Genomic DNA, 23879 nt, shown 5'->3' with positions numbered 1-23879 from the left:
ACTTCATCACTGCGATTGTCTTTTGTTCACAAGACTGTCTTAATGGAGGGTGGGAGACTATGCTTTGGAGAGAGTTCCATCTTATATATCTAAAATAAAAATTAAATTTGAGTTAAAGAGTGAAAGCTAGTGGCCGCTAGTATCCTATAGAATTTAGGTCAGCAAATCTAGATGGGGCTGCCCAACATCTTAACTTTCTCATCTGAATCCCTTGAGGCTGGAAAGTGCTCTCCAGTTCTCTGCAAGCCCCATCACTCCCTTTTGTGCAGTACTCAGCTGATTCACACATTTATGTTCCTGCCATTTGAACTTGTGCTTCTCAGTGTGAACCCTGAGCTCCCTGGGGAACTAGGCTCTCCAGAACAATCCACTCCCTTGTGGAATCTAAGGAGTGAGGTTATAGTATTTGAATTTCATTCATCCTATTTTCCTTCCCCTCTCTGATCATTCCATTCCACTGAGATGAAATGGATTTTTCCTTTTGCAGGCATGAAGCCTGGTGCTGCAGATCACAATTATAACCAGTGTGAATCAGGATTGTCTTTAAAAGATCCCCAAATTGACATGAGAACTGGCAAGATGTGCCCAAAACCAATCAGGGTGCCTCAGCCATTGCCTCCTCTTTTGCAAACTGAGATCAAACAAAAAACCAAAAAACCCACAAAAAACAGAAACAAAAAAAAAGAGAGACAGTCACATCATAATAGCACAGCACACCTTCCCTGCACCAAACCCAGAGGCTGGTTGTCTCTTTTTAAACAGGAAGTAGCAGTCATTCTATGTGGATGGGCTGGCCAGCTGGATTTGAATGTTACCTGGCATGGCATCCATGGAAATGTAGGGCTCAAAGGGAATGGCCTTCTTCCTGTTACGTGTGATTAAGAAGACGCCCAAGAATGCGATGAGGCACCTGGTGAACACAGATGAAGAAGAGAAACAAGGCCAGAGTGAGGCTGGGAGGGATGCTTTCAAACGTGGGTAATGGGAAAAAGGGGAAAACAGGGTGGCAGGCTGCGGAGGTGGGCTCACTGCTGAGCGGCCCTGAGAGGCAGCCGGGCCTGGGATCAGCAGGAAGCTGATGCGAGATGAATAATAACAGTCTGTGCAGCCCACACAAGCCTCAATCAAAACAAATCAGGCCATCCTCGGCCAAACTCTCACCTCCACTTACCCTGCATCTCAGAACCCTGCCTTTAAAGATTTTTTTTTTAAATTAAAAAGTTCTTTATGGCCTAAATTCAATCAATACAGGAGCAGAGAAAGTAAAAATTAGAAAGTCCCTGTACTCGCCCCCACCATAGGTGTCTATTCTTCCAGAGTCGTTTTTTGTTTTTTTCTTCTCTCCAGAGCTTAGATAAACAAGCACACTTTCTAAAAACTGAGGTATAATTTACAGGCAATAAAATGCACAATCCCTAAATGTGGAGCTCGATGAATCTTACCTGTGCACACACTCGTGGGATCACCACCCAGGTCAATAGAGAAGTCATTTCCATCCCTTACCCCCAGAAAGTTTCCTGTGCCCCTTCCCCATTCATGCAGACCCTTCCCCAGAGGAAACCACTGTTCTGACGTCCACAGAATTGACTGGCCTGTTCTTCAACTTCTTGTGAGTTAAACCATACAGCGTGTACTCTTCTATGTCTGACTTCTTTCACCTGATAAATGTTTTTAAGATTCATCCACTTCATTGTGTGTATTAGTAGTTCATTATTATTATTATTAATTTATTTATTTATTTATTTTTGGCTGCGTTGGGTCTTCGTTGCTCCACGCAGGTTTTCTCTAGTTGCAGCCAGTGGGGGCTAATCTTCGTTGCGGCGCATGGGCTTCTCATTGCGGTGGCTTCTCTTGTTGTGGAGCACGGGCTCTACTAGGTGTGCGGGCTTCAGGCTCGCAGGCTCTAGGGCGCAAGCTCAGTAGTTGTGGCGCACGGGCTTAGTTGCTCCGCGGCATGTGGGATCTTCCTGGAGCAGGGCTCGAACCCTTGTCCCCTGCAATGGCAGGCGGATTCTTAACCACTGTGCCACCAGGGAAGTCCCCATTATTTTTTTATTGTTGTGTTGAACGCATTATCTGACCCATTGTCTGAATATATTAGAACTTGCTTTCCACTCTCCTGTTGTATCCAGTTTGGGCATATTATGAATAAAGCTACTATAAATATTCATGTACAAGTCATTTTGTCAATATATATAACTAATTTCTTTTGGGTCTATATCTAGATGTGGAATTGCTGGCTCATAGGGTATACTGTACATTTTTAAAAATGTAACTTTTTTCATTCAACATATCCTAGACATGGTTCTACGTCAGTACCAATAGACTGACCTCAATTTTTCAAAATGGCAGTATGGTACTTAATTATATGAAGATAGTGTAATTTCTTTAACCTGTATTTTACTGATGGGCATTTAGGTTGTTTCCAATTATCTGCTTATACAATTAATTTTTAAAATAATAAACACCCTCATACATGTGTCCTTACGTCCATCATTTACTTTTCCAAGAAAAATGATTAGAAATGGAAAGCTGCATCAAGAAGCATGCTCATTTAAAAATTTCACTGTTATTGCCAAATTATCCTCCCACATTAAAGAACTTCTCACACTGTGGCAGAGAGCTGGGCTCCTAGTCTTTCGCCAACATGGGACATTCCCCCTCCTGTTAGTTTTTGCAAAATGATGGCATCTTGTTTAGCTTCAGTATACATTTCTTTGATCTGAGGTGAGGTTGAGAGTCTTTCACGGGCCAAATTGTGATGTGTTCGAAATGACAAGGAGATTAAAGCCCAAAAGAGAAGAAAGGAAAGGTAAAGCCCTTTGGGGAATGAAACGCTCACCTCTGGGGACAAAGCTCCCACTGCCAGCTGCTCCTCTGGCTCTAAGGGACTGCCTGAGAGGCTGGAGCAGGGGTGGGGAGAGAGGGGCAGCCTGCCTGGAATTCGGGGCCAGGGAGCAGGATGGGACTCACCCCAGTGCAAACATGCAGACGTGCAGCACGTCCTCCCCGAGGAAGTCCAGGTAGAAGATGGCGCCTGAGCAGCAAAGAATGGAAAATGCGGGTGAGCTGTTTTCAAATCACCCACCTGCCAGTCTGTTTAGGATCTGGCGAAGCTCGCTTCCCTACAGAATACCAAAGGGGTCCAAAATACTATGACTGCACCTAGTAAGAAATTAGCAGAATGGAATAAAAGCCATTTGGGGGGAATAGACTGTCTTCTCTTTCTCCCCCACCTAGGCCCCTCTTACCTCCATCTTTTTTTTCTTAACTTTTTATTTTGAGATAATATTAGATGCACAGAAATAGTAGGGAATTCCCACATACCCTTTGCCCAGCTTCCCCCAGTGAAACGACACTATGAGCTACACTAGAGACTTACCAGTTTTTACACACCCCTCTCCCTCATCTTTCTTTCTTTTTCTTTTTTGTTAAGTTTTTATAGGAGTACAGTTGATTTACAATGTTGTGTTAGTTTCAGGTATACAGCAAAGTGAATCAGTTATACATATACATGTATCCACTCTTTTTTAGATTCTTTTCCCATATAGGCCATTACAGAGTATTGAGTAGAGTTCCCTGTGCTATACAGTAGGTCCTTATTAGTTACCTATTTTATATATAGTAGTGTGTATATGCCAATCCCAATCTCCCAATTTATTCCTCCCCTCCCCTTTACCCCCTTGTAACCATAAGTTTGTTTTCTACATATGTAACTCTTTCTATTTTGTAGAGAAGTTCATTTGTATCTTTTATTTAGATTCCACATATAAGTGATATCATATGATATTTGTCTTTCACTGACTTAACTTCACTCAGTATGACAATCTCTAGGTCCATTCACGTTGCTGCAAATGGCATTATTTCATTCTTTTTTATGGCTGAGTAATATTCCGCTGTATATATGTACCACATTTTCCCCCCATCTTTCTTAAGATGGAAAACCAAGGCTTCGTGGTTAAGCCGCTGGAGCTTTCTAACCTCATGAGACTGGCAGATGTCACACCCTGCAGTGTGGCAGTGCCACAGGCCTGCCGCCCTCACCCTGCAGCCAGCGTCTGTCTGGACCCACTTCACACTCCACCACCCCGACCCTGCCCAGAGCTCCTGATTCCCTGCCTGACTGCAGACTCAACCACGGTGTTTCTATCCCTTTCAATCTTGCCTGGACCGAAGCTGTTGATCATGACTTAAATCTCTGCATGAGGTTAGCTTTCTGGCTGCTCTGGGTCAAGCCCCACTCAATCCCTGGTCCCGCTCACGGCACAGGCCCTGGCAGGCTGTGTGCCCTCTTGTTCTAACCTCTGTGAACACCAGTTTGGGCACCACTTGTCCAAGGTGCAGTGCGAAGTATATGGCTTTCCGGCTGGGCCTTCCTCAAAGGGAGGCACACTGGTTCTTACTGGTCTTTTTACTCTGAAAATCTTAGTCACCATTGCCATTTAAAAACAAACAAAATAACCGACACACACACACACACACACACACACACACAGATATGCTTGCAGCCTCTGAAGCCACCTCAGAAAGAAAAAGAAAAAAAATAGAGGGGTGGAGTAGAAGAAAAGGGGAATGTAATAATGATGATGATCACTTACAGAGCACGTGTTATGTATATACTCATGATCTCTAAAAATTATACAGAAGAAGTGTGTGGTCACTAGGCCAGTGGAGGCTGTGGAGTTAGCAGATGATGGTAAAAACTATTAAAGAAACCTAACACAAGCAGTACAAGGTAGGGGACATTTGGACTATACATATTTCAATTCTAGGAGGAAAGTATTATTACTCCCATGTTATGAATGTGGAACGGAGGCTCAGAGAGGTGAAGTGATTTTCCCAGAGCTACACAGCTCCGTGTCTGTGCTGGGGTGCAAACCTAGGCCCCTCTGGCTCTAAATCCTGCACTCTCCCCACAAAACCATCTACAACTGTGATGGGCAGAACAAGTCAGCAGAATTGGCCTTCTGACAGAGGCGGCGCCCCTTCCCTCCACACTGGGGTAATGTCCCTGCTGTCAAGGTAGAAGACAGCAATCTAGCGACCACACCCTTACCTGCTGTGATAGCCACGGTAGTGGAGAGAATGTAGCCCACACTGGCAATCAGAGAGGAGTCGTACATCTGTGAGGCTTGACCTAAAAACCTTCAACACAAAAGCACTCTGGTCAGTGGGCTGTGGGGATGTCGGAAGGCCGAGGTGAAAGCCGATGACCGCAGGCTTGGTCTGAAAATACGAAGATGAGGCGTGAAGGAATATTCCTTGGGATTATAAAGATGCCAGCCTTGTGTGTCTCCTGGGCTGGGGTCCACGCTTTGCTCCTAGTCTTCCTCTGGACACACAGCCTGAGGCCCCTCCCTCTCCCCGTCCCACACCTCTGACCACACAGTTCTTATCACCGCAATGCCCTTCTCCTCACCTGTGTCCCCTGCTTCCCCTGCCCACTAAAAAGCCATTCCTGGTCCCTTAACACTCCAAGAAACTCCCGTAGCGCTTATCACGTCCTGCCTCGTGTTGTAATTATTCTTTTAAACAAATTTTCTTCTTAATTCAACTCTCACGGCAATAAATATAGGAAAAAGAGAGAGAAAATTAGAGTCACTCCTCATCTCTCCACCTAGGATAAACACTCCATCATTTAGGAATATATTCTTTGTCCATTCTCTGCACAGCACTTTGGTTATTGTTGCAACGTTCCTTACACCATAACACACCTCCCACCCAACTGTAATCGTCTGTTTACCCGGCTGTCCTTGGACCAGGGCTGTGAGCACCTTGAGTTCAGTGACTATCGCCCACGTCTCTGTGCGTGGAAGGCCCAGCACGGGCCCGGTACACAGCAGGCCTCGATGAATGTGTGATGTGTGAGTGAGAAGCTTCCTGAGGAGGGCGGGGCACCTGATCATCTTTGTAAGCCCTGGAGGGCACAGCACAGAGCCTTGCATTGGGCAGGGGCTCAGGGGTGATGACCAGAATCGCTGTAGGAGGACTAAGCATAGTCATAATCGACGTAATAATAGTAACAAAAGTCATAAAAGAAGCTACTATTTACAGGACGCTATCCTGTATCCTACTAGAGCCTGCTGCGATTCTGTTAGGTAGGGGCTGTTGTTATTGTCACTGCAGACGGGGAATCTGTGTCTTAGAGGAGCTGAGGAGCAGGCCTAGGGCAGAGGGGTGAGGGGCGCGGGATGGGGAGGGAGACAGACGCCGGGGTTCCAGTCTCAGCTCCGCCAGTTCCTGGCCTCGCGCAGCAGTTCCTTACGTGCAAAGTGAGGATGATATCATTGTCGTGGGGACCAAATAAATTCAAGTTCCTGTGAAGGCAGTGAGAGCACAGCTTGCACTGGGCACCCGGGTGGCAGCGGTCACCGCTATGTTCCCCGCAGGCACTGCTGGTGGATGGTGAGCCCCAGCGGCTGGAGTCCAGGGCCTGACCTGTCCGGGGTGAACCGGCCCCAGGCACCACACTGAAACCGGCACTGTCCACCCTCCGTCCCCACGCAGGTTTGTCACATGCTCACCCAGGCCCCCTGCTGGGCACCGGATCTCTGACATGAGCAAGGCCCAGGCCTACCCTCAGAACTGCTGCTTCTGAGGCAGAAACCATCGCCTTGCTCTTCTACTTGGAAAGATTTCTTGAGGACAAGAAAGTTGGAGACAACTTTCTGTCTTCCACCGGGCAGACAAATAGGTGCCTCACGGGGACGGCACAGCTTCTTCTGAGGCCCCGGAAGTGGGCACCTGCCTTGGTCCAGATGGGAATCGAGGCTGCCTCTGATTGCGCGGTTCTCACATTTTGAGGCAGAGGGAGAAATACATCCACTCCAGGCTTTTCAAGCGGCACGGCACCCCTCCATGTGATAACTCAGCAAATTAGCGACCCCTCTCTCTCCACAGTGGATGCCAAACCCTGGCGACAGAACATTTGAATGTTCTACCTGCCCTACAGCTTCAAAAACAATTGTAATCAGGCCCAGAAGCTGGAAGAGACCTTTGTGGGGAGGCCCAGCAGGAAAAGAATCTGCAACTCACGCGGCTTGATAGATAGCAGTTGCCACCATGCACACGAACATGACGTAGAAGATGGGGTAGTCGAGCTGCAGGTTCCCCTGTATGGACAAGACGAGCATCCCGGCCACAGCCTTCACTGTCACCACGGTCATTGAGCCTGCAGAAGGTTAACAAGGATGTGTGGGAGCCTCAGAGACATGGCGGGGGAACAGTTTATAAACTCAAAGGACAAGGTGACCAAGATGCAAGGAACACGGGCAGAGCCCAGCCAGTGATTTACACAGTGAGAAGATCCTATTGGCATTGGTTCTTTTGTACCCTCCCATGAAAGCAGAGAGGAAAGCAAAACCCCGAAGGGTACTTCCAAACGCCCTTCTAAACTCTACCAAGAAAGGGTAGTGAGTTCACTCTGAACTCCAGAGTGGCAGCACTGTGTCTGGAACACAATGCAAGGTCAAAACAATCGAATGTATAAATGAACTTCTTTTGAGTATCATTCTCACAGCAATCACAAGAAAAATGTGGTGTGTACAGAGCTCAGGAGTTTTTTGTGGTTTTTTTTTGGTCTTTTAAAATGCTTACTCGCTGGTATTTTTAAAAACATTTCTTTAGACCAGAGGTCTCCACATGTTTTGGAATGCATATCCCTATGCATATGTATATACTTTCCAAATATATATACATTTATTTATTTTAAAATTATAGTCATGTAACACTGTGCTTATATGGTATATACATCATAAAACATGTGTAGGAAATATACTTAAAAGGTGGAGATAAAAAATAAATACCAGTTCTAATATTTTTTCTTCCCATACACTCACCTCACTACGGAGACCACTGCTTTACCCAGTGCTGCAGAAACTTCTAATTCTAAACTGTTGGATCCCCCTGCCAGAGCAGGAATTAAAAAGAACTCCCAAGTATGGTACAAATGAAGTTCCTTGTTCTGGCTGAAATGTTTTGCTTTCCTATTTTTCTCAGCGTCTGCTCATTTTGCCTTCTCCTGCCAACAGCCCAGCAGACACAGCGGCTTCTGGGCCCCTCAGCTACTTAGACTACAGTTTTCAAACATCGGCAGGCAGTTAAGACAAGCACTTTCTCCAGGCTGTCCTCGTTGGTGAGGAGGGGGCACAAAGGAATTGGCCAACGTGTCTCAGAACCTTCTGACCTTCCAACTCACCAGGAGAGAACATTTTGGGACCGTGATCTTCCAATCCACTTTGCAAACAAAATCATCAAGGAACGGACCACTGAGTCATGCTGCAACAGGAATGAACCTCTACAACATGATGCTCAGTGAAAGAGGCCAGGGACAAACAGCCACATGGTGTACGATTCCATTTATGTAATACGTCCAGAAAGGCAAATCCATAGAGACAGAAAGTAGATTAGTGACTGGCCAGGGCCTGGGAGGATGGAAAAATGAGGAGTGACTGCTAGTGGGCACAGGGTTTCTTTTTGGGGTGACAAAAATGTTCTGAAATTCCATTATGATGATGGTTGCATCCTCTATGAATATATTAGAAATCACTGAATTGTATACTTTAAACAGGTGAGATTTACAGTATGTAAACTATATCTCAGTAAAGCTGTTAAAAAAAAAAAAATGGAACCCTGTCCTATGATGACATATCTGTGTGTTTTATGGCCTGTCGCTGGAATGGGGGCTTGCTGTCAGAGGACAGAAGGAAACGACACACACTGGGGACCGGTGCTCATCTCATTTAATCGCCCCTCCCCCCGAGATCTGGGTGTTCTCTTAGGCCCATTTTTAGAGGACAGCGTAGCTGACACAGGGACAGTCACTAGGAGGTAGCGGCAGGGCCGCACCCACTTCTCCCTCTCCAGGAAGAAGGGGTGCTTCTCACAGCTCTAGTTAGTAAATCTAACTCTACGTGGGGTTAGAGCCTTGCCCCAATCTGATTTAGGAGCCATTTCCCCCATTGCACCCATGCCTTTAAAAGGAAAAAAAAAAGAGAGCAAAATCGAAATCAATTCTCGCCTTTGAATCCAGAATTAAGTCTTAACCTCTGATAGGTCTTACACGGACCCTTAGGGGCTCACTTGTTGGAACCTGTTCCACCCCTGACTTCTCTGAAATAACCTCTTAACACCCCACCCCTACCCTTACTCTGCTTTCTTCTTCGTCATTGTAATTGTCACTGCCCAAACTTATACTATCTATGCATTTGTCAACTCGTTTACTGTCATTTCCTCCCTCTCGAATGGGTGGCACCCTGAGGGGCTGGGTGTCTGTCTGGCCCACTGCTCTAGCCAGTTTGCAGCACCGCTCCTGGCACTTAGGAGACGTGGTATTTGAGCAAGAACACGGAAAGCCATCAGCAGCACGATGGAACTGACAAGACCTGCGTCCGGTTAGCAGGGACCCAGCTCCTGCAGCCGCCGATGCAGAGGGACCAGCCTGAGCCGGCCTCCAGCAGCTCCTGGGTCCAGATGCCACAGCTCAGTAAACAAAACCCACATTTCCTTTTGGTGCTCCTTAGTGGTGGTAATCCCCACTCAATCCCCAGGACCCTCACTTACCAAGTAACGCCACCAAGAGGAGAATCACGACAATGTTGTTGGCGTTCCTCTCCTTGTAGAAGTACAGCAGCAAGCAGAAGAGAATGATCTCCACGAGCTACAGAGAGCAGCAAGGGGTGGGAGGGAGGTCAGCGGGGGCCACAGGCAAGACCAGGAGACCCTGGAGGGCTTGGCTGGAGTTTATGCTGCTGATTGCATCAGTCACAGGCCCTCAGAGTTGAAAGGGAATTGAAACATCCAGTATTTCCCAAACCGCTGATACATATCCTGCAGGAAAGCAGGGAACGCTGAATCTCTCTACTCCCAATTCTGAGGAGCAGTTCACCTCGTGGAGAGGCGCTGAGGGTGCTGTGCTGGCCTCAGGTCCACCCTGTCTTGGATGGTCAAGATTCATCAGGCTGAGCTGGTGTCCCATCTCACTGCTCCATGGTAACCCCCACTAAAACTGGGAGTTGGTCAAAGAGGGAGCTGCTTGTTCGTTGAGGAGAAGAGCTCTTTGGTTAAGTATGTAAGTAGATACACCACTTGCCTGCAAACCAAGCCTCCACTGCGTGCAGCTTGGTAGAGTCGAAAAAAGAGGACTTCTGGAGTCAGGGAGGCCCAGTTATGAGCTTGGATCTCCTTCTAAACTAGTTGTGTGACCTTAGCCAGGTCACTTAAGTTCTCTAAACCTCAGTTACCTCCTTTGTGAAACAGGGATAAGAGTTCTTAACTTAGAGGGCCATAATCACAGCTTATACTTAATGAACTCATAAATCTGCCAGGCTCTATTCTCAGCATTTTATCTTTACTCAACTCACTAAATCAGCGTAATAATTCTATGAAGAATCCCAAGCTAGCAAATGGCAGAGCTGGGATTTGAACCCGGATAGTCTGGCTCCAGGACCCATGCGCTTTCCCACTAGGCTACACTGCCTGCAGATGGGGGCCCAGTGCCTGGTGTTCAGAAGGTGCTCCATCAGTAGAATCTTACTAGACAACAGCAAGTTTGAAAACTCTGCAGTTTGAGAAGTTCCCCGCCCTTTGCAGCAACAGCTTGTCCTTTCTATTCCTTAAAGGTCCAGACATTTGGCAATACTTTCCCAAGGAGTGAAGCCAGCCCCAGCCTCCAGCAAAACTAAAGCAATAGGGACTTCCCTGGCAGTCCAGTGGTTAAGACTTTGCCTTCCAATGCAGGGGGTGCGGGTTCGATCCCTGGTCGGGGAGCTAAGATCCCACATGCCTCGTGGCCAAAAAACCAAAACATAAAACAGAAGCAGTATTGTAACAAATTCAATAAAGACTCTAAAAAGGGTCCACATCAAAATAATCTTTAAAAAAAAAAAAAACTAAAGCAATGGCTCAGCTCTGTTTGCCTATCCCAACCTCCTACCGAAGTTCATTTATCACAAAAACCAATGCAGAAACATTAATGGGCATTTTAAAAAGAAAAAAATTGTTAAATTCCTCAGAATTAGAGACCATAAAACACAGCTGCGTTCATTTTCCTGTTTCTTCCTGTCTTTGTCACAGTGAATACATATTTTATCTACTTGTCATCACAGTCAAAGCACAGTTTTGTGCTGGGCCATTGTTAGTTACCGTAAACAATTTTCATGTTTTATGGAGTTGTCATAATTATCTTTAATTGTTGCAAAATACGCCATCAAGCAGATGTACAGTTACTCATCAACATTCCCAACTGATGTGCGTACATTTGGGCAGGGGGGTGGGAGTGGCCGATCTCCCCACCATTCTTCATGATGCTTAAACGCACGCTGGGAGAGCACTTTGCGTTCTATCGCGAGATGGCTGTATATGTGTTGGTGCTTCCTGATGGACCATGAGTTCTGTCAGCCTGTCTCGTTTAGTTTTTATACTCACAGTGTCTGGCACAAAGCAGACGCTCAATAAATATTTACTGAATTTGATTTGGCCAAATCTTTCCAGCTAGCAGCACTGCCTCACAGTGAGGATGGAGGAAGCCAAACTGAATTGGTCACTGAGCATCTGTCACGTGCTGGGTGGACCTGACAGCCACCCCGGGTGCAGGGACCCCGCCAGTTAACGTATAGAGAAGGAGGCAGAGCATGCGGCTAAGTGCCTTGGTTACGGCTACACAGTATGTAATGGACTCGAGCCTAGGACGCTCTGAAAGAGAAGCCTGTGTTCTGGGGTTAAGTTTTTCCTGAAGAGGTGGGTCTCTGGCTCTGCCCGGCAGACACTTCTCCATGCCTACAGGTCAAGGCTGGGGCTGGTTGGCGCTAGGGAGATGACACAGCCCCAACCTTGGGGAAATCTATCATCTGCCTCACGGGCAATCAGAGGAAAAAGGACGTTCGGGGCCTCTACAGCAGGCCCAGGCTGCTTGAGTCAAGGCAAAACAGTGAACTCCTTCGTTAGCAGGCTGTGGTGACACGTGAGGCCAGGCAGGCAGGCAGGCTTCAGGTCCAGCTCTGCTCTCACGGGACTCTCAGCAAGTTTGCTAACCCTGAGATCCAGTTTTCTCATCCATAAAATGGGGAGAAAAACACCTATGTTATAGGACTATCGAGGGAGTCTGAGATGTGATGAAACAAATTTTCACACATTGAGGTCTAGGGAAGTCATTCTGGCTTATACATGATTTAACTCAGATTTTATGCTAACAGGGACTTCCCCGGTGGTGCAGTGGATGAGACTCTGAGCTCTCAATGCAGGGGACCCGGGTTCGATCCCTGGTCAGGGAACTAGATCCCACGTGCATGCCGCAACTTAAGAGTTTGCATGCCACAACTAAAGAGCCCGCCTGCCGCAACTAAGACCTGGTGCAACCAAGTAAATAAATAAATATGAAAAAAAAAACGATTAAAATGGAGAAATTTAAAAAAAAAATTATGTTAACTAAAACGGCCTATTTGTGGCCTTTCAAACATACATTGTACACCTGCTTTAATTATTAAAGAAAAGGGTACACTGACCAGAAGTAAAGAACGTTCACATTAAAAATAAATATTAAAAATAAATAAGTAAATAAATATTAAATGCCTCCCTTCATGGGATGCCAATGCTAGTACCCCTGCGATGATAAGATTCCCTTCCCAGGTACCAAGGACAAACCGACTTGCTGTGTACATGCTGATCTGTTTTTTGTTGTTGTTGCTTTATACCTTAAAGGAATGTATCCCTGACTTGTTTAATGTTCTTTGACCTGAGAAGATATAAAACTGTACTGAAAACCATGCTTCTCCAGAGCAGTTCCTCGGAGTTATCTGAGAGGCTGTCTCCCAGGCTATAGTCCTCAGTTTGGCTCAAATAAAACTCCTCGTTTACTGGTTATTTTTGTTGATAGATAATACATTAAAAAGTGTTTAACATGGTGGGGGGGGGCGGGGAGCAGGAATACACCAGTAGCTTTATCAAATACCTTAGATGTTTTCCTTGATTAGTCTATTTGTAATCAATTTAGATTACAATTAGTCAATTGTAATCTATTTGTAACCTTGATTAGTTCTGGTTGGGGGTTTAGAAGATAAAGTCTGCAGTGTCTCCTGTGTTTCTATGAGCTTCTATCAGCTGTGTGATAGCGGGCAAAAAAAAAAAAATAACATTCTTTAACTGTTGAAAATTTTAACTTTTTTTCTTACCATAACAGTTAAATCCTCACTGTAGAAATTTTGGATAATATGTAAAGACGAAGGTGAAATAAAAACACAATCATAATTCCATCTCCCAGAGACAACTACTGATGGAGTTTCTGTTTTTCTATCCAATCTTTTACAGGTAACGTACAGACCTACAAATACCTCTAAAAAAATCAAGTTATCATACTATACATGCAGTTTTAGACATTACTCAGGATACAAGTGAAAAAAAGCACTTCCCCAGGAACTACATGCTCTCTGCGAGCGTGGTGTTCGGCGCTGTGAAATACGTCATGATTCCCGTGAACCCCGTCTTGCTGGGAATTTGGGTTTCTGGTTTCTAGGACTCCATCCCCACCCCCACCATCTCAGGTGGAAGGACCGGAGGCTTCTCTTACCATGTACAGGAGAAAAGGCCAGCTCACAAGATGTCTGATGATGTTCTCGCCTGTCATCTTCTCGTGACTGTTGGGTGCGAATGTCACCAGCAAGTAGGTGCCCACGATGGCCAGACCGCAGCCAACGAAGGATAAGATGTAGCGCCCTGCAGGGAGGGGGAGGCCATCACAGGGCTTACTGCAAGTGCCCGCCCCAGGCCAGCATGTGTCTTTGGGGTAACATATGGGGACGTGCTATTGCTTGAATTTTGGGTTTTTCTTTACTTGAAAAAAAATAGAGTATCTTCATGAATGTCATTTTTTTTTTCTACTTTTTTGGCCACGCCTCAAGGCATGCAGGAACTTGGTTCTCCCACCAGCAATCGAACCCGTGCCCCCTGCAGAGGAAGTGTGGTGTCTTAACCACTGGGCTGCCAGGGAAGTCCCCTGAATGTCATTTTTTTAAAAAAAGATTTATTGATTGATTGATTGATTGATTGCTATGTTGGGTCTCCGTTTCTGTGCGAGGGCTTTCTCTAGTTGTGACAAGCGGGAGCCACTCCTCATTGCGGTGCGCTGGCCTCTCACTATCGTGGCCTCTCTTGTTGCGGAGCACAGGCTCCAGACGCGCAGGCTCAGTAGTTGTGGCTCATGGGCCCAGTTGCTCCGCGGCATGTGGGATCCTCCCAGACCAGGGCTCGAACCCGTGTCCCCTGCACTAGCAGGCAGATTCTCAACCACTGTGCCACCAGGGAAGCCCTGTCATTTTTTTAAGATACATTTAGTGTTAAAAAAGTTTTTTAATAAGATAGCATGCATACAAAAAAGTGCTCGATGAATTCTTACAAAGTGAACTCACCCATGTAACTAGCACCCAGGTCGAGAAAGGGAACATTCGTAGGACCCCCAAATCCCCACTCGTGTCCCCTTCCAATCACTAGCCCCCACCCCCAGGGCAACACTTTGACTCCTACCAGCACTGACCATTTGCCTGGGTTTGTACTTTATATCAATGGATTCGTACAGTACGTTTTCTTGTGTCTGGGTTCATGCAAGACTATGTTTGTGAGATTCATCTGTATCCTGGCATGTGGTGGTAGTTTCTTCATTCTCACTGCTGTATGGTGGTCCATGTGTGAATAGGATACAATTTATCATTTCTACTGTTGATAGGCATTTAAGCAGTCTCCAGTCTTGGGTTATAACAAATCACGTTGCTACAAACATTCTTGTGCATGTCATTTGGAAAACATATGCATGTAGTTCTATTGGGTACAAAACTAGGAGTGGAATTCCTGGGTCACAGGAGATGTAGATGTCCAGTTTAGTAGGTACTGTCGAATGGTTTTCCAAAGTGGCTATACCAATTTACACTCCCACCAGTAGCGTATGAGCAAAACTGCATATTTTTTCTTCATTTTAGCTGTTCTGGTATTGCACTCTGGTTTTAATATGCATTTTACAAGGAACATTCTAAAGCTAGATGGGCTAGATAAAAACAAAAAACAAAAAAACCTCAAAAGCAAACCTTCAGAGCCTACGGTATGCCTTTGAAAAACTGTCTCAGCCTCTCCCAACTGGCTATTTAACTTACTCCCAAGGGAACTATCTAAATACTATCAACACTTTACTCCTCAGACCTGACAGAAATTGTTGGTGGCCCAGGAGGCATGCTCCTGGGTGAACAACCAGAGTCTCCTGACTCTTCCCCAGGGTCCTGTCACACTCCAGTTGAACCCTGTGGGGTTGGTGAAAAGCCTCTGGTTGAAGTTGAGTGAGCCCAGCCCCAGGCAAGCTGAAAAGGGCTGTGAGTTCTGAGCTGCACATATTGTGACCACAGGCTTCTGGATTTTTCTGTGATAGAATTAACTCTACCTGTTTCATTTCACTATCTCGAGGAAATGTGATACCATATTAAATGTCTTTTATTTTCATTCTAGGCTTCAAAAGGTGTTCAAAAACCAGTTGTTCAATTGCTCAGTGAATGAATGAACCATGGTTAAACTCAACATGGTAAGTTCTGGGCAAGTCTATTGTCTTAAGTTCTCTGTAGGCAGGGACAGGTCTTACTCATCAATATGCCTGCGTTGTCCAGCAAAGGTCTAGCACTGGATGAATGTTTGCTGTACTTAATAGAACTCTAAGCAGGGCAGCCAGGTACAGTTGTGCAGGTTGCTCACTGCACAAGGGCAGTGACGAGGGCTAAAATCTAGCCCATGCTCTGCTCACCAAGGCATTTGCCCACAGAACTATAGATGCCCAGAGGGGCATCATTTTCTAATTCACATAGGGCATGCCTCTCATTCCAGGACCACCTAGCATGACCCTGGAAGGGACATAAACCTCTACACTGATCTCAGAACCAGCCCAGCCCCGCCCCTTCCCCAGCAGAATTACTACAAATCATTCTGAGTCTTTTGGTCTTTGTGGTGTCATTTGTTTGCTGAGCAGTAGTTCTGCTTTTTTCAGTGTAAGATCCTTTTCTTTTTCCACCTCCTGGCCCGATCTTGCTGTTACTCTACACCAATGATTCAGAACCATGGTTCCCAAATGTGGCTGTGTGTCTGCAGCATCTTGGGAGCTTCTTCTCCCTGACATTTTGTGTTTAAAAACTTTCAGACACAAGGACTTCCCTGGTGGTGCAGTGGTTAAGAATCTGCCTGCCAATTCAGGGGACACGGGTTTGAGCCCTGGTCCGGGAAGATCCCACACGCTGTGGAGCAACTAAGCCCGTGCACCACAACTACTAAGCCTGCGCTCTAGAGCATGCGAGCTACAATTACTGAGCCCACGTGCCGCAACTACTGAAGCCTGCATGCCTAGAGCCCGTGCTCCACAACAAGAGAAGCCACTGCAATAAGAAGCCCAGTTGCCGCAACTAGAGAAAGCCCGCGCACAGCAACGAAGACCCAACACAGTCAAAAATAAATAAATAAAAATAAATTTATATAAAAAAAAATCTTTAATAGTAAGCACCCATAGTCCCACCACCTAGATTCTAAATTGACATTTTATTATACTTGCTTTATCCCATATCACGATCCATTTTCTTCATCCCTCCACTCATTCATCAAGCCAGGTTATTCTTGGATACATTTCAAAGCAAGTTGCAGACTAATATACTTCACCCTGGGGAGCTTTATGAGAATGCAAATGCCCAGGCCCCAGCCCAGATTTAAAGTCTCTGAGGATAGAGCCTGGACCCACCATCATGTCACTCCTTAACTCCTTAGCATGGCTTGTAAGCCCCTGCATCATCCAGTTCCTCCATGCCTCCTTGCTCTCATGTCCTGCTTCCTCCTTTACTCATCACCCTCCAGCTACACTGGCCTTACTGATACCGGACACACCAAGCGTACTCCTGCCTCAGGGCCTTTGCACCTGCTGCTCCTTCTACATGGAACACTGCCCACAGACCTTGGCATTGGTAGTCTCCTTAGTATCAGTTAGATCTGGGCCCCACCTCTTCAGAGAGTCTAACCCTGACCAGTCTAGGAAAAGCATCCCCACATCCCCAGTGCCCCAACAAAAAGCATTCTATTTTCTCTGAAGCACTTGCTAAGATCTAGATTATTTTATTTAGTTAGTTATATAGTTAACTTGTTTACTGTATGCTCTCCCCTCCAACACACATATACATTAGACGGTAACCTCCATGAGAGTAGGATCCTCATCTGTCCTACTGCTATATCTCCAGCACCTACAACAGAGGGTGGCACTCAGTAGGTAACTCCTTCCCCACTCCTTGGGTTTCTATGTGGAGGAAGCTCCAATGAACCGACACTTCTGCCTCTTGCCCCATTGGTCTGCATTTCTCGACCGAATGGAGTTAATCTATCGAAATAATTTAAACACTCAGGCTCTGATCTTTTTTTTTTCCCTTCTCTGCCCCAGGATATGTACGGCAGTAATTCAGGATAAGTGTTCCATTCTGTAAACCCAAATATTTCCTTGGGAGACTGGCCCAAGGTCTAGCTGTGGGCTGGAGCGCATTGGGGGAGAGTGTAAGCAAGTTCATGTGGCTGCACGTTCTAATCTAGCTTTTATTAGTAATAAAGCATAACTACTGATCTCCTGTGTTTGACTTCCTTGTTTAGTTCTCACTGTTTTAAAACTCAGTTAGGGAAAGAGGGTGCCTTTTACTGGGCCTCCTAAAATCCCAGCAGTCGATGTTCAATAAATATTGATTGAATGAAATAAATGAAAGCCCATTTTAAAAAGTTGCACAGATGGTTCTGATGTGTAGCCAAGTTTGGGAACCACTGATTAAAAAACCCAGCTCTCAGGAGCCATGAGGGTGGGATACAGAACCACACTGGGGAGCAGGAGACAAAGGATCTCTAAATTGGGGTGAGCTGGTTTTATAATGAAAAAAAGCACAAGCATAAAATTAAGAACAGAGCTCAAATCCACGAACTTACTCAGAAAGTCTTTAGGTTTCCATTTTTCTTTGATGAATATGATTCCTATGATGGCGCTGGCTATAAAAAAAAAAAAGCACAGGGAGAAGAGCATTGAGCCTGCCATCAGTCAAATGGAGTCCCTTCGCCAGTGCCCTTTGGGTTGGCTCATCTGCACTGGAGCTTGCCTAAGCTCTCACTCATGCTCCCAAGAGCTCAGTCTCTTGTTATTAGAAACAGAGGCTCCTCTCTGAGCCTCCCTGAGGATTTCCTACAAGGCCAGGAACACCAGGGGTTGAATACTTGCTGTGTGACAGGCAACTTACACAAGTTATTTCTGGCGTGTTTGCTCTTTGAGGTGGGCACTGTTATGATTCCATGTGAAAAATGGGGACACTGAAGCTAAGAGAGGGAAAGGACCCACTCAAGACCATGCAGCTGGCAAGGAAAGGCTGGGCTCGAACCTAGGACTGCTGGAGGCCAGGGCTCTTGCTCCTTCAGAAGGCAATGTCTACCTCTGACATTTCCCCCCTGCTTCTTTTCTTTTCACTCCCTGACTCTTCCACGTTTGCAGATGTACTCAAACTTTCTTGTGACTGTCCTAAAGGATGGGGCTGGCATTCACCGTGAACAGACCTGGGTTACTATCTCAGGTCTGCCTCCTCTGGCTGGGTAACCTGGGTAGGTCACTTCACCTGAGAGTCAGTCTCCTAGTCTCTGAAATCGTGTGCTGGATCCAGCCTTCACCAGCTTGCTGAGGGTTAACAGTCAGGAAACCATTGGTAGCTTGGAATCAGCGACAGTGTGGGTATTTACACCCTTTACATCAGAAACATTAAAAATCAGGTCTTTTTTTCCCCACTTTTCTGTCCCTTCCCTTCTTCCCTCCCTCCCTCCACCTCCTCTTTCTTTTCTTTTTCTTCTTCTCTCATTCTCTCGAGTTGGTTTATCAGCACATCACTGAAAATACCTACTTCTCAGAGTCATAGGGGTAATTAAATGAGATAATATATGCAAATCACTTAGTACATGCTCAATAACTGAGTTATTATTATTATTATTAAAGTACCTGGAACAGTGACTAATAAGTAATAGGTACCCAATAAATGGTGATTATTATTTTAATATTTATTTTTAATATTATTTTTCACTTGGTGACTTAAGAAACTCTAAGAACCCTTTCATTTCTAGGGGATGATATGTGAAGTCCCATCATTATAATTCAGCCCATTTTTAAGAATTTGGTTATTTGATCCTTATTAAAATTCAAAGACTAAGATTTAAAGCACTTAAGTCATTCAGTCACATATTCCTCATTGTCAATAAAGGTTCTGAGAGCCCTTTGGATAGATGAGCAATGGGCAGAGGACAAACCTAAATACCTATTGGGGCTGGGCAACAACACAGATGTAGAAAGTGGGCCAGATGAAAGACAGTAGAGAGAAGCTGAGACTACGGCAGACAACTTGCCTCAACTAAAGGCACTCAAATGATATTTTGAAACGATACTGGGTGGGAAAGAACACAGCATGACTGAGGACCTCAGTCATCTTGTAGGCTGCCTGTTTACCAACACTGATCAAGAAAAAGAGGGGCTTTCAATAAATAGGATCAGGGAAAGCAAATAGATTTCCGCTCCTCTGCCAACTCCTAGTAAATGGTAATGACTGCCTGAAGCTCTGAGAATTCTGAGGGCCCATCCAGGCTCACTATGATTGATTAGTGATGTCTGCCTTGGGTACTGCAGGGGCACATAAATGCCACGCATATGCCATCCCTGGTATTGAAGAGGCCCTCTTAATTCCAGGAGGATTAAGACTCAGAATACGATTTTCTCCTTTAAGAGCAGAGAAATGCTTCTCGGCACTGTAATGCTTACCAGCAAGATGGAAGGAAACAATTCAAAGCAAGTTCACTGTCCCTGCTCCTATGTACAAAAAACTATTGTTCACTAATCTACTAACATCTTTTATTTAAGAAGAAAAGAATTTTTTTTTCTAATTCTATTTTATTTGTGACTTCATGGACATTAAAACTCCTTTGTCTTCCAGTTGGTTCAAACGTTCTGAAACACTGGTTCAGTGATTACAGAAATCATAGAAAAATGGCAGATGAGAAAGTTAGTGATGTTTTAAAAATGGTATCAGTTGATGTAAAAAGATCAGAGAATAAGCTGAATGTGCATTTCTTAGAGGTGTGAAATACCTGAACTCTGAAAGCTTAGTTTATCTTGACGGTGTTAGGATGAATGTGTCAAGGTTTATCGTCCTTCTGCAGTAGAAATAAAAAGCAATTCTGATAAACTTTCCGAATCTTAAACAGATTCTGGAGGCAGACAGCCAGTCTGCATCCCAGCCCTGCTTCAAGCTAGCTGTGTGATTTGGGGAAAGTAACTTCACCACTCTGTGCCTCGGTTTCCTCATCTGTAAAATGGGGATAATAACAGTATCTCCCTCAAAAGGCTGCCCGGAAGATTAGAAGAATCACTATCTGTAAAGTGCTTAGAGCAAGTCCTGCTGAGTATGAAGCCCTTTGTAAGTGTTAGGTATTACTAGCAAAGCAAAAGCTGGTTTGGTGAGTCTCTTTGATCCTGGCAGTGACCTGCTCACAGAGGTGGGCAAGTCCCAAGGGAGGGGCGGGGTGGGAGCTGGGTCTTACCTATCACAGAGACAGCGCTGAGGGGCACAATCAGCGAGAGTGGGGCGAAGGCGTAGGAGGCAAACACGCCCAGCTCGCCCAGCAGCATCAGGAACAGGCCCAGCCACCATGTCTTGGTCTTGAAATAGGCCCGAGGGTCCTTGGAGCCCGCGAGGCGGATGTGACAGTACTTCTAGAAATCCGAGAAAGAATGCGATTTGTCCAGATCTCCAGGGAAAAGATGCTAAGATGCACAAATCCTAAATCCACCCCCCATTTCTAAAAATAGTTTGGGGAGATCTGTCAAGTTTTTTTGGAGTTCTGACTCAGACAAGAGTAAAGCAGTAGTGATCTAAATCTTAGGTTGCTATTCTGAGACAGTAGTTCTCAAATTGGCTGGGAAGCCTTAAATTCCCTGGGAAGCTTTGAAAAAATACATGTGTCTGGGCCTCATCCTCAGCGGGCAGATGTGGGTGAGGCCTGGAAATGTGCATTTCTGATGCACATCACAGGCAACGAGCAGTCTGGGGTGGGAGCCATGATCTAAGGACCCCCACTTTAGCCTGGCCCTTGGGTTGACTTTTCCCTCTAATAGCAATGCCCAGGAGTTCCCGTGTTCAGTGTGCCCACTTGGATACACTCCTTTCTGTAGAAATGCTGGCAGCTCTGCTGGGCAGCCCTGTGGGTGCTAGTGGACCCTGCCCTCCCTCGGGTGGATACTTGGCCCAAGCACGGACAATATTCCTGGTTCTGGACATGTGAACTTGGGACACAGACCCTGAGGCAGTGACTAAGGAAAGCCAGAAAGGCATGTTGACTTAGAGGGTCAAGGCTGCCATGTGGGGAGGATCTTGATGAGGGCTGCACGGAAGCAGATGCATAAGCAGAGGTGCTGGTCTGCAGAGAGAAGAGAGGGAACCATATAAGGAGCTAAGAGACCATGCAGCCTCGGAAACACACAGAAACACACATGTGCGTGTATGTGGAAGCAGCGTGTTCATGTGCCTGCTCCAGAGGGGCACAGCGGCTCGCCGAAGCTGGAAGCTGTGCAACGCTGGGGGAAAGCGTTGGCCAGTGTGCTGTGGGATTTGTCCTGCTGGCAGGTGTCAAGTCTTGGACTGGGTTTCCCAGAAGCAGTCCCTGAAACAAGGGCTGGGGAGCAGGGAGTTGATTTGGGAGGTGATTCCAGGAAGCATAAGTCAGGGAGTGGGAAAGTGAGACAGGGAAGGGAGGAGGACCAGGGAAGGGTGCTTTCACCGTGAGTTAGTGCTTTGGGCAACTGGGGCTCAGTCCCTCTGAGAAACCCTGTGAACTCCCCCTCAGAACCATCCTACCCAAGGACGGGGGCCTGGAGCATTTATCCACTGACTCCCATCCCCCACTGGTTGAAGGCTGCCCCCGGGGCATTAACAACCGCCACCAGCACCCAACACACACAGCTGGCTTCCCAGCTGCACCTGCAGCCAGTGGGGCCAGTTCCCATGGTGTCGTCAACTGGCTCTAAACCACAGCTGCCTGTGAGCTCAACTAGGCCGAGGAGTTGTGGGGCAGGGGCGTCCACAGCAGCTGCTCCAAGGCGCCCCCCAGAGACTTTTAAGTAACGGAGAGCACTGTCTTCATAGTTGAGGGGTGATGGGGGATGAAGCGGGGGCAAAGAATCAAGGGAGATTCTGGAACAACCTAAAAGGTATTGTCCCAGCCCTGGGATGGAATAGGCAATGTCCCCCAGAGAGGAGGCAGCCGGGCCTGCACCAGATACCCTGGCTGTCGGTTGTATCTCTGCCCCAGGCAGTGCTGGTGACTGAAACGTACCTGGAGGTTAAGCGCAATGCTGACCACAAGGTGTCCGAAAATCGCCAAGAGGGCGCCGATCAAGTTTTCCTGTAAGGAAAGTTCACAGGAGCAGACATGAGCTGGGCCTAAGCCAAGGGGCCCCAGGACACATTTGAATCCAACTGTTTGTTGTCCCAAAACAAAACCAACAACATCCATCACAAAGCCACGCCCCCCAGACACTATTGGAATTTTTCTACCCGAGTTTACTCTGGCTGCCTTGCTGGTTTACAGAACACGGCCCGCAATGGGACACTACCAGAAAGCACCATCATTTGTCCTCCAGTCACAAGGACTTGATAAGGCCTAAATCTGCTCTTCCAGTCCCCTTAATGTATGGACTTGGTATGGTCTTGCGCAGAAAAGCAATGTTCAGAAGTCAGAATTTACAAGAAAAACACAGGTGGGGATACTATTTGCCATCTAATCAATGGAGTCTTCCTATTCCCAGAGGGGTCTCAATGAGACTCTTTTAAGTGGCAAAGTTGCTTAGGGCACTTTTAATTATTTAATTTGTAAAAATTTAATTTACGTCACCTTAAGAATGAGGTTCAGATTCCTTAGCACGGCATTTTTTTTTTAACTTTATACAATGATTACCAAACGTATATTCACTGTAGAATAATTAGGAAATATAAATGAAAAGAACAATAACGCAAAAAGATAAAAAGCCATGTGTCACTCTAAAACCCCCAGAGATAGTTACTGCAAACATTTTGGGTTCTGTAAAAATTTTTTTCTGTCCATGAATTTTGATGTCAATGGCAATGTTAATTTATTTTTATAAAAATAATATTATAATTTGTTTTATAACCTGTTCCTTTACCTAAGATATTATAAATACATTCTCTTGATAGGCATATCTAATTCACCACTTTGAATAAATGTCAAATAACTCACCATTTAGATGTACCATATTTTCTATCATTGCTTCTGTATTATTGGATACTTAGGCTCTTTCCTTTTTTAAAAACAATGCTGTGATCGAACATTCTAGTTCATGCATTTTTGTGCACTTATGAGGATTATTCCCTTGGGATAAATTCTTAGAAGTGGGACTGCTGGGTCAAAGTGTAAGTGGCCCAGCATTTAAACCACACTATGTTATGTCCTCAACACACCCTCCAGCATTATCCCGCTAAACACCAAAGGAATGCATCATTTTAACCAAATAGGAATCCTCTCTTCCCAGCATGGGCTTTCCCAACTCCTCCTTTGCTCAAGAGTCTCCTCCCACGGGTTTGACTATTTAAGATACCCCATATAAGTGGAATCACGCAGTATCTGTCCTTCCGTGACTGGATTATTGCCTTAGTCAATTTGGGTCGCTATAACAAATACGATAGACTGGTGGCTCAACAGACGTTTATTTCTCACAGTTTTGGAGGCTGAGAAGTCTAAGATTAAGGTGCTGGCTGATTCTGTTCCTGGTGAGAGCCTCTTCCTGGTCTGCAGATGCACACCTTCTT

The 23879-nt window shown here is 45.8% G+C and overlaps 1 protein-coding gene across 7 annotated transcripts in view; it reads right to left on the bottom strand.

The window, feature by feature from the left end:
- NIPAL3 (NIPA like domain containing 3) overlaps positions 1 to 23879 on the bottom strand; it is a 49228-nt gene that overhangs the window by 6924 nt on the left and 18425 nt on the right. For 6 of the 7 annotated variants that reach the window (XM_057551355.1, XM_007175136.3, XM_057551358.1 and 3 more), the window contains 9 exons: positions 22390 to 22458; positions 20599 to 20770; positions 17962 to 18021; positions 13562 to 13707; positions 9562 to 9658; positions 7036 to 7171; positions 5057 to 5145; positions 2974 to 3037; positions 816 to 910 (listed from right to left, as the gene is read on the bottom strand). In XM_057551355.1, coding sequence (XP_057407338.1) covers positions 816 to 910; positions 2974 to 3037; positions 5057 to 5145; positions 7036 to 7171; positions 9562 to 9658; positions 13562 to 13707; positions 17962 to 18021; positions 20599 to 20770; positions 22390 to 22458 — 928 coding nt within the window. The remainder of the gene's footprint in view (positions 1 to 815; positions 911 to 2973; positions 3038 to 5056; positions 5146 to 7035; positions 7172 to 9561; positions 9659 to 13561; positions 13708 to 17961; positions 18022 to 20598; positions 20771 to 22389; positions 22459 to 23879) is intronic. The other variant, XM_057551367.1, reaches the window with a different exon arrangement.

Source organism: Balaenoptera acutorostrata, chromosome 1, assembly GCF_949987535.1.
Source record: "Balaenoptera acutorostrata chromosome 1, mBalAcu1.1, whole genome shotgun sequence".
NCBI lineage: Eukaryota > Metazoa > Chordata > Mammalia > Artiodactyla > Balaenopteridae > Balaenoptera > Balaenoptera acutorostrata.
The sequence above is the reverse complement of the archived record's forward strand: the minus strand, read 5'-3'. Positions and strand labels throughout refer to the sequence as shown.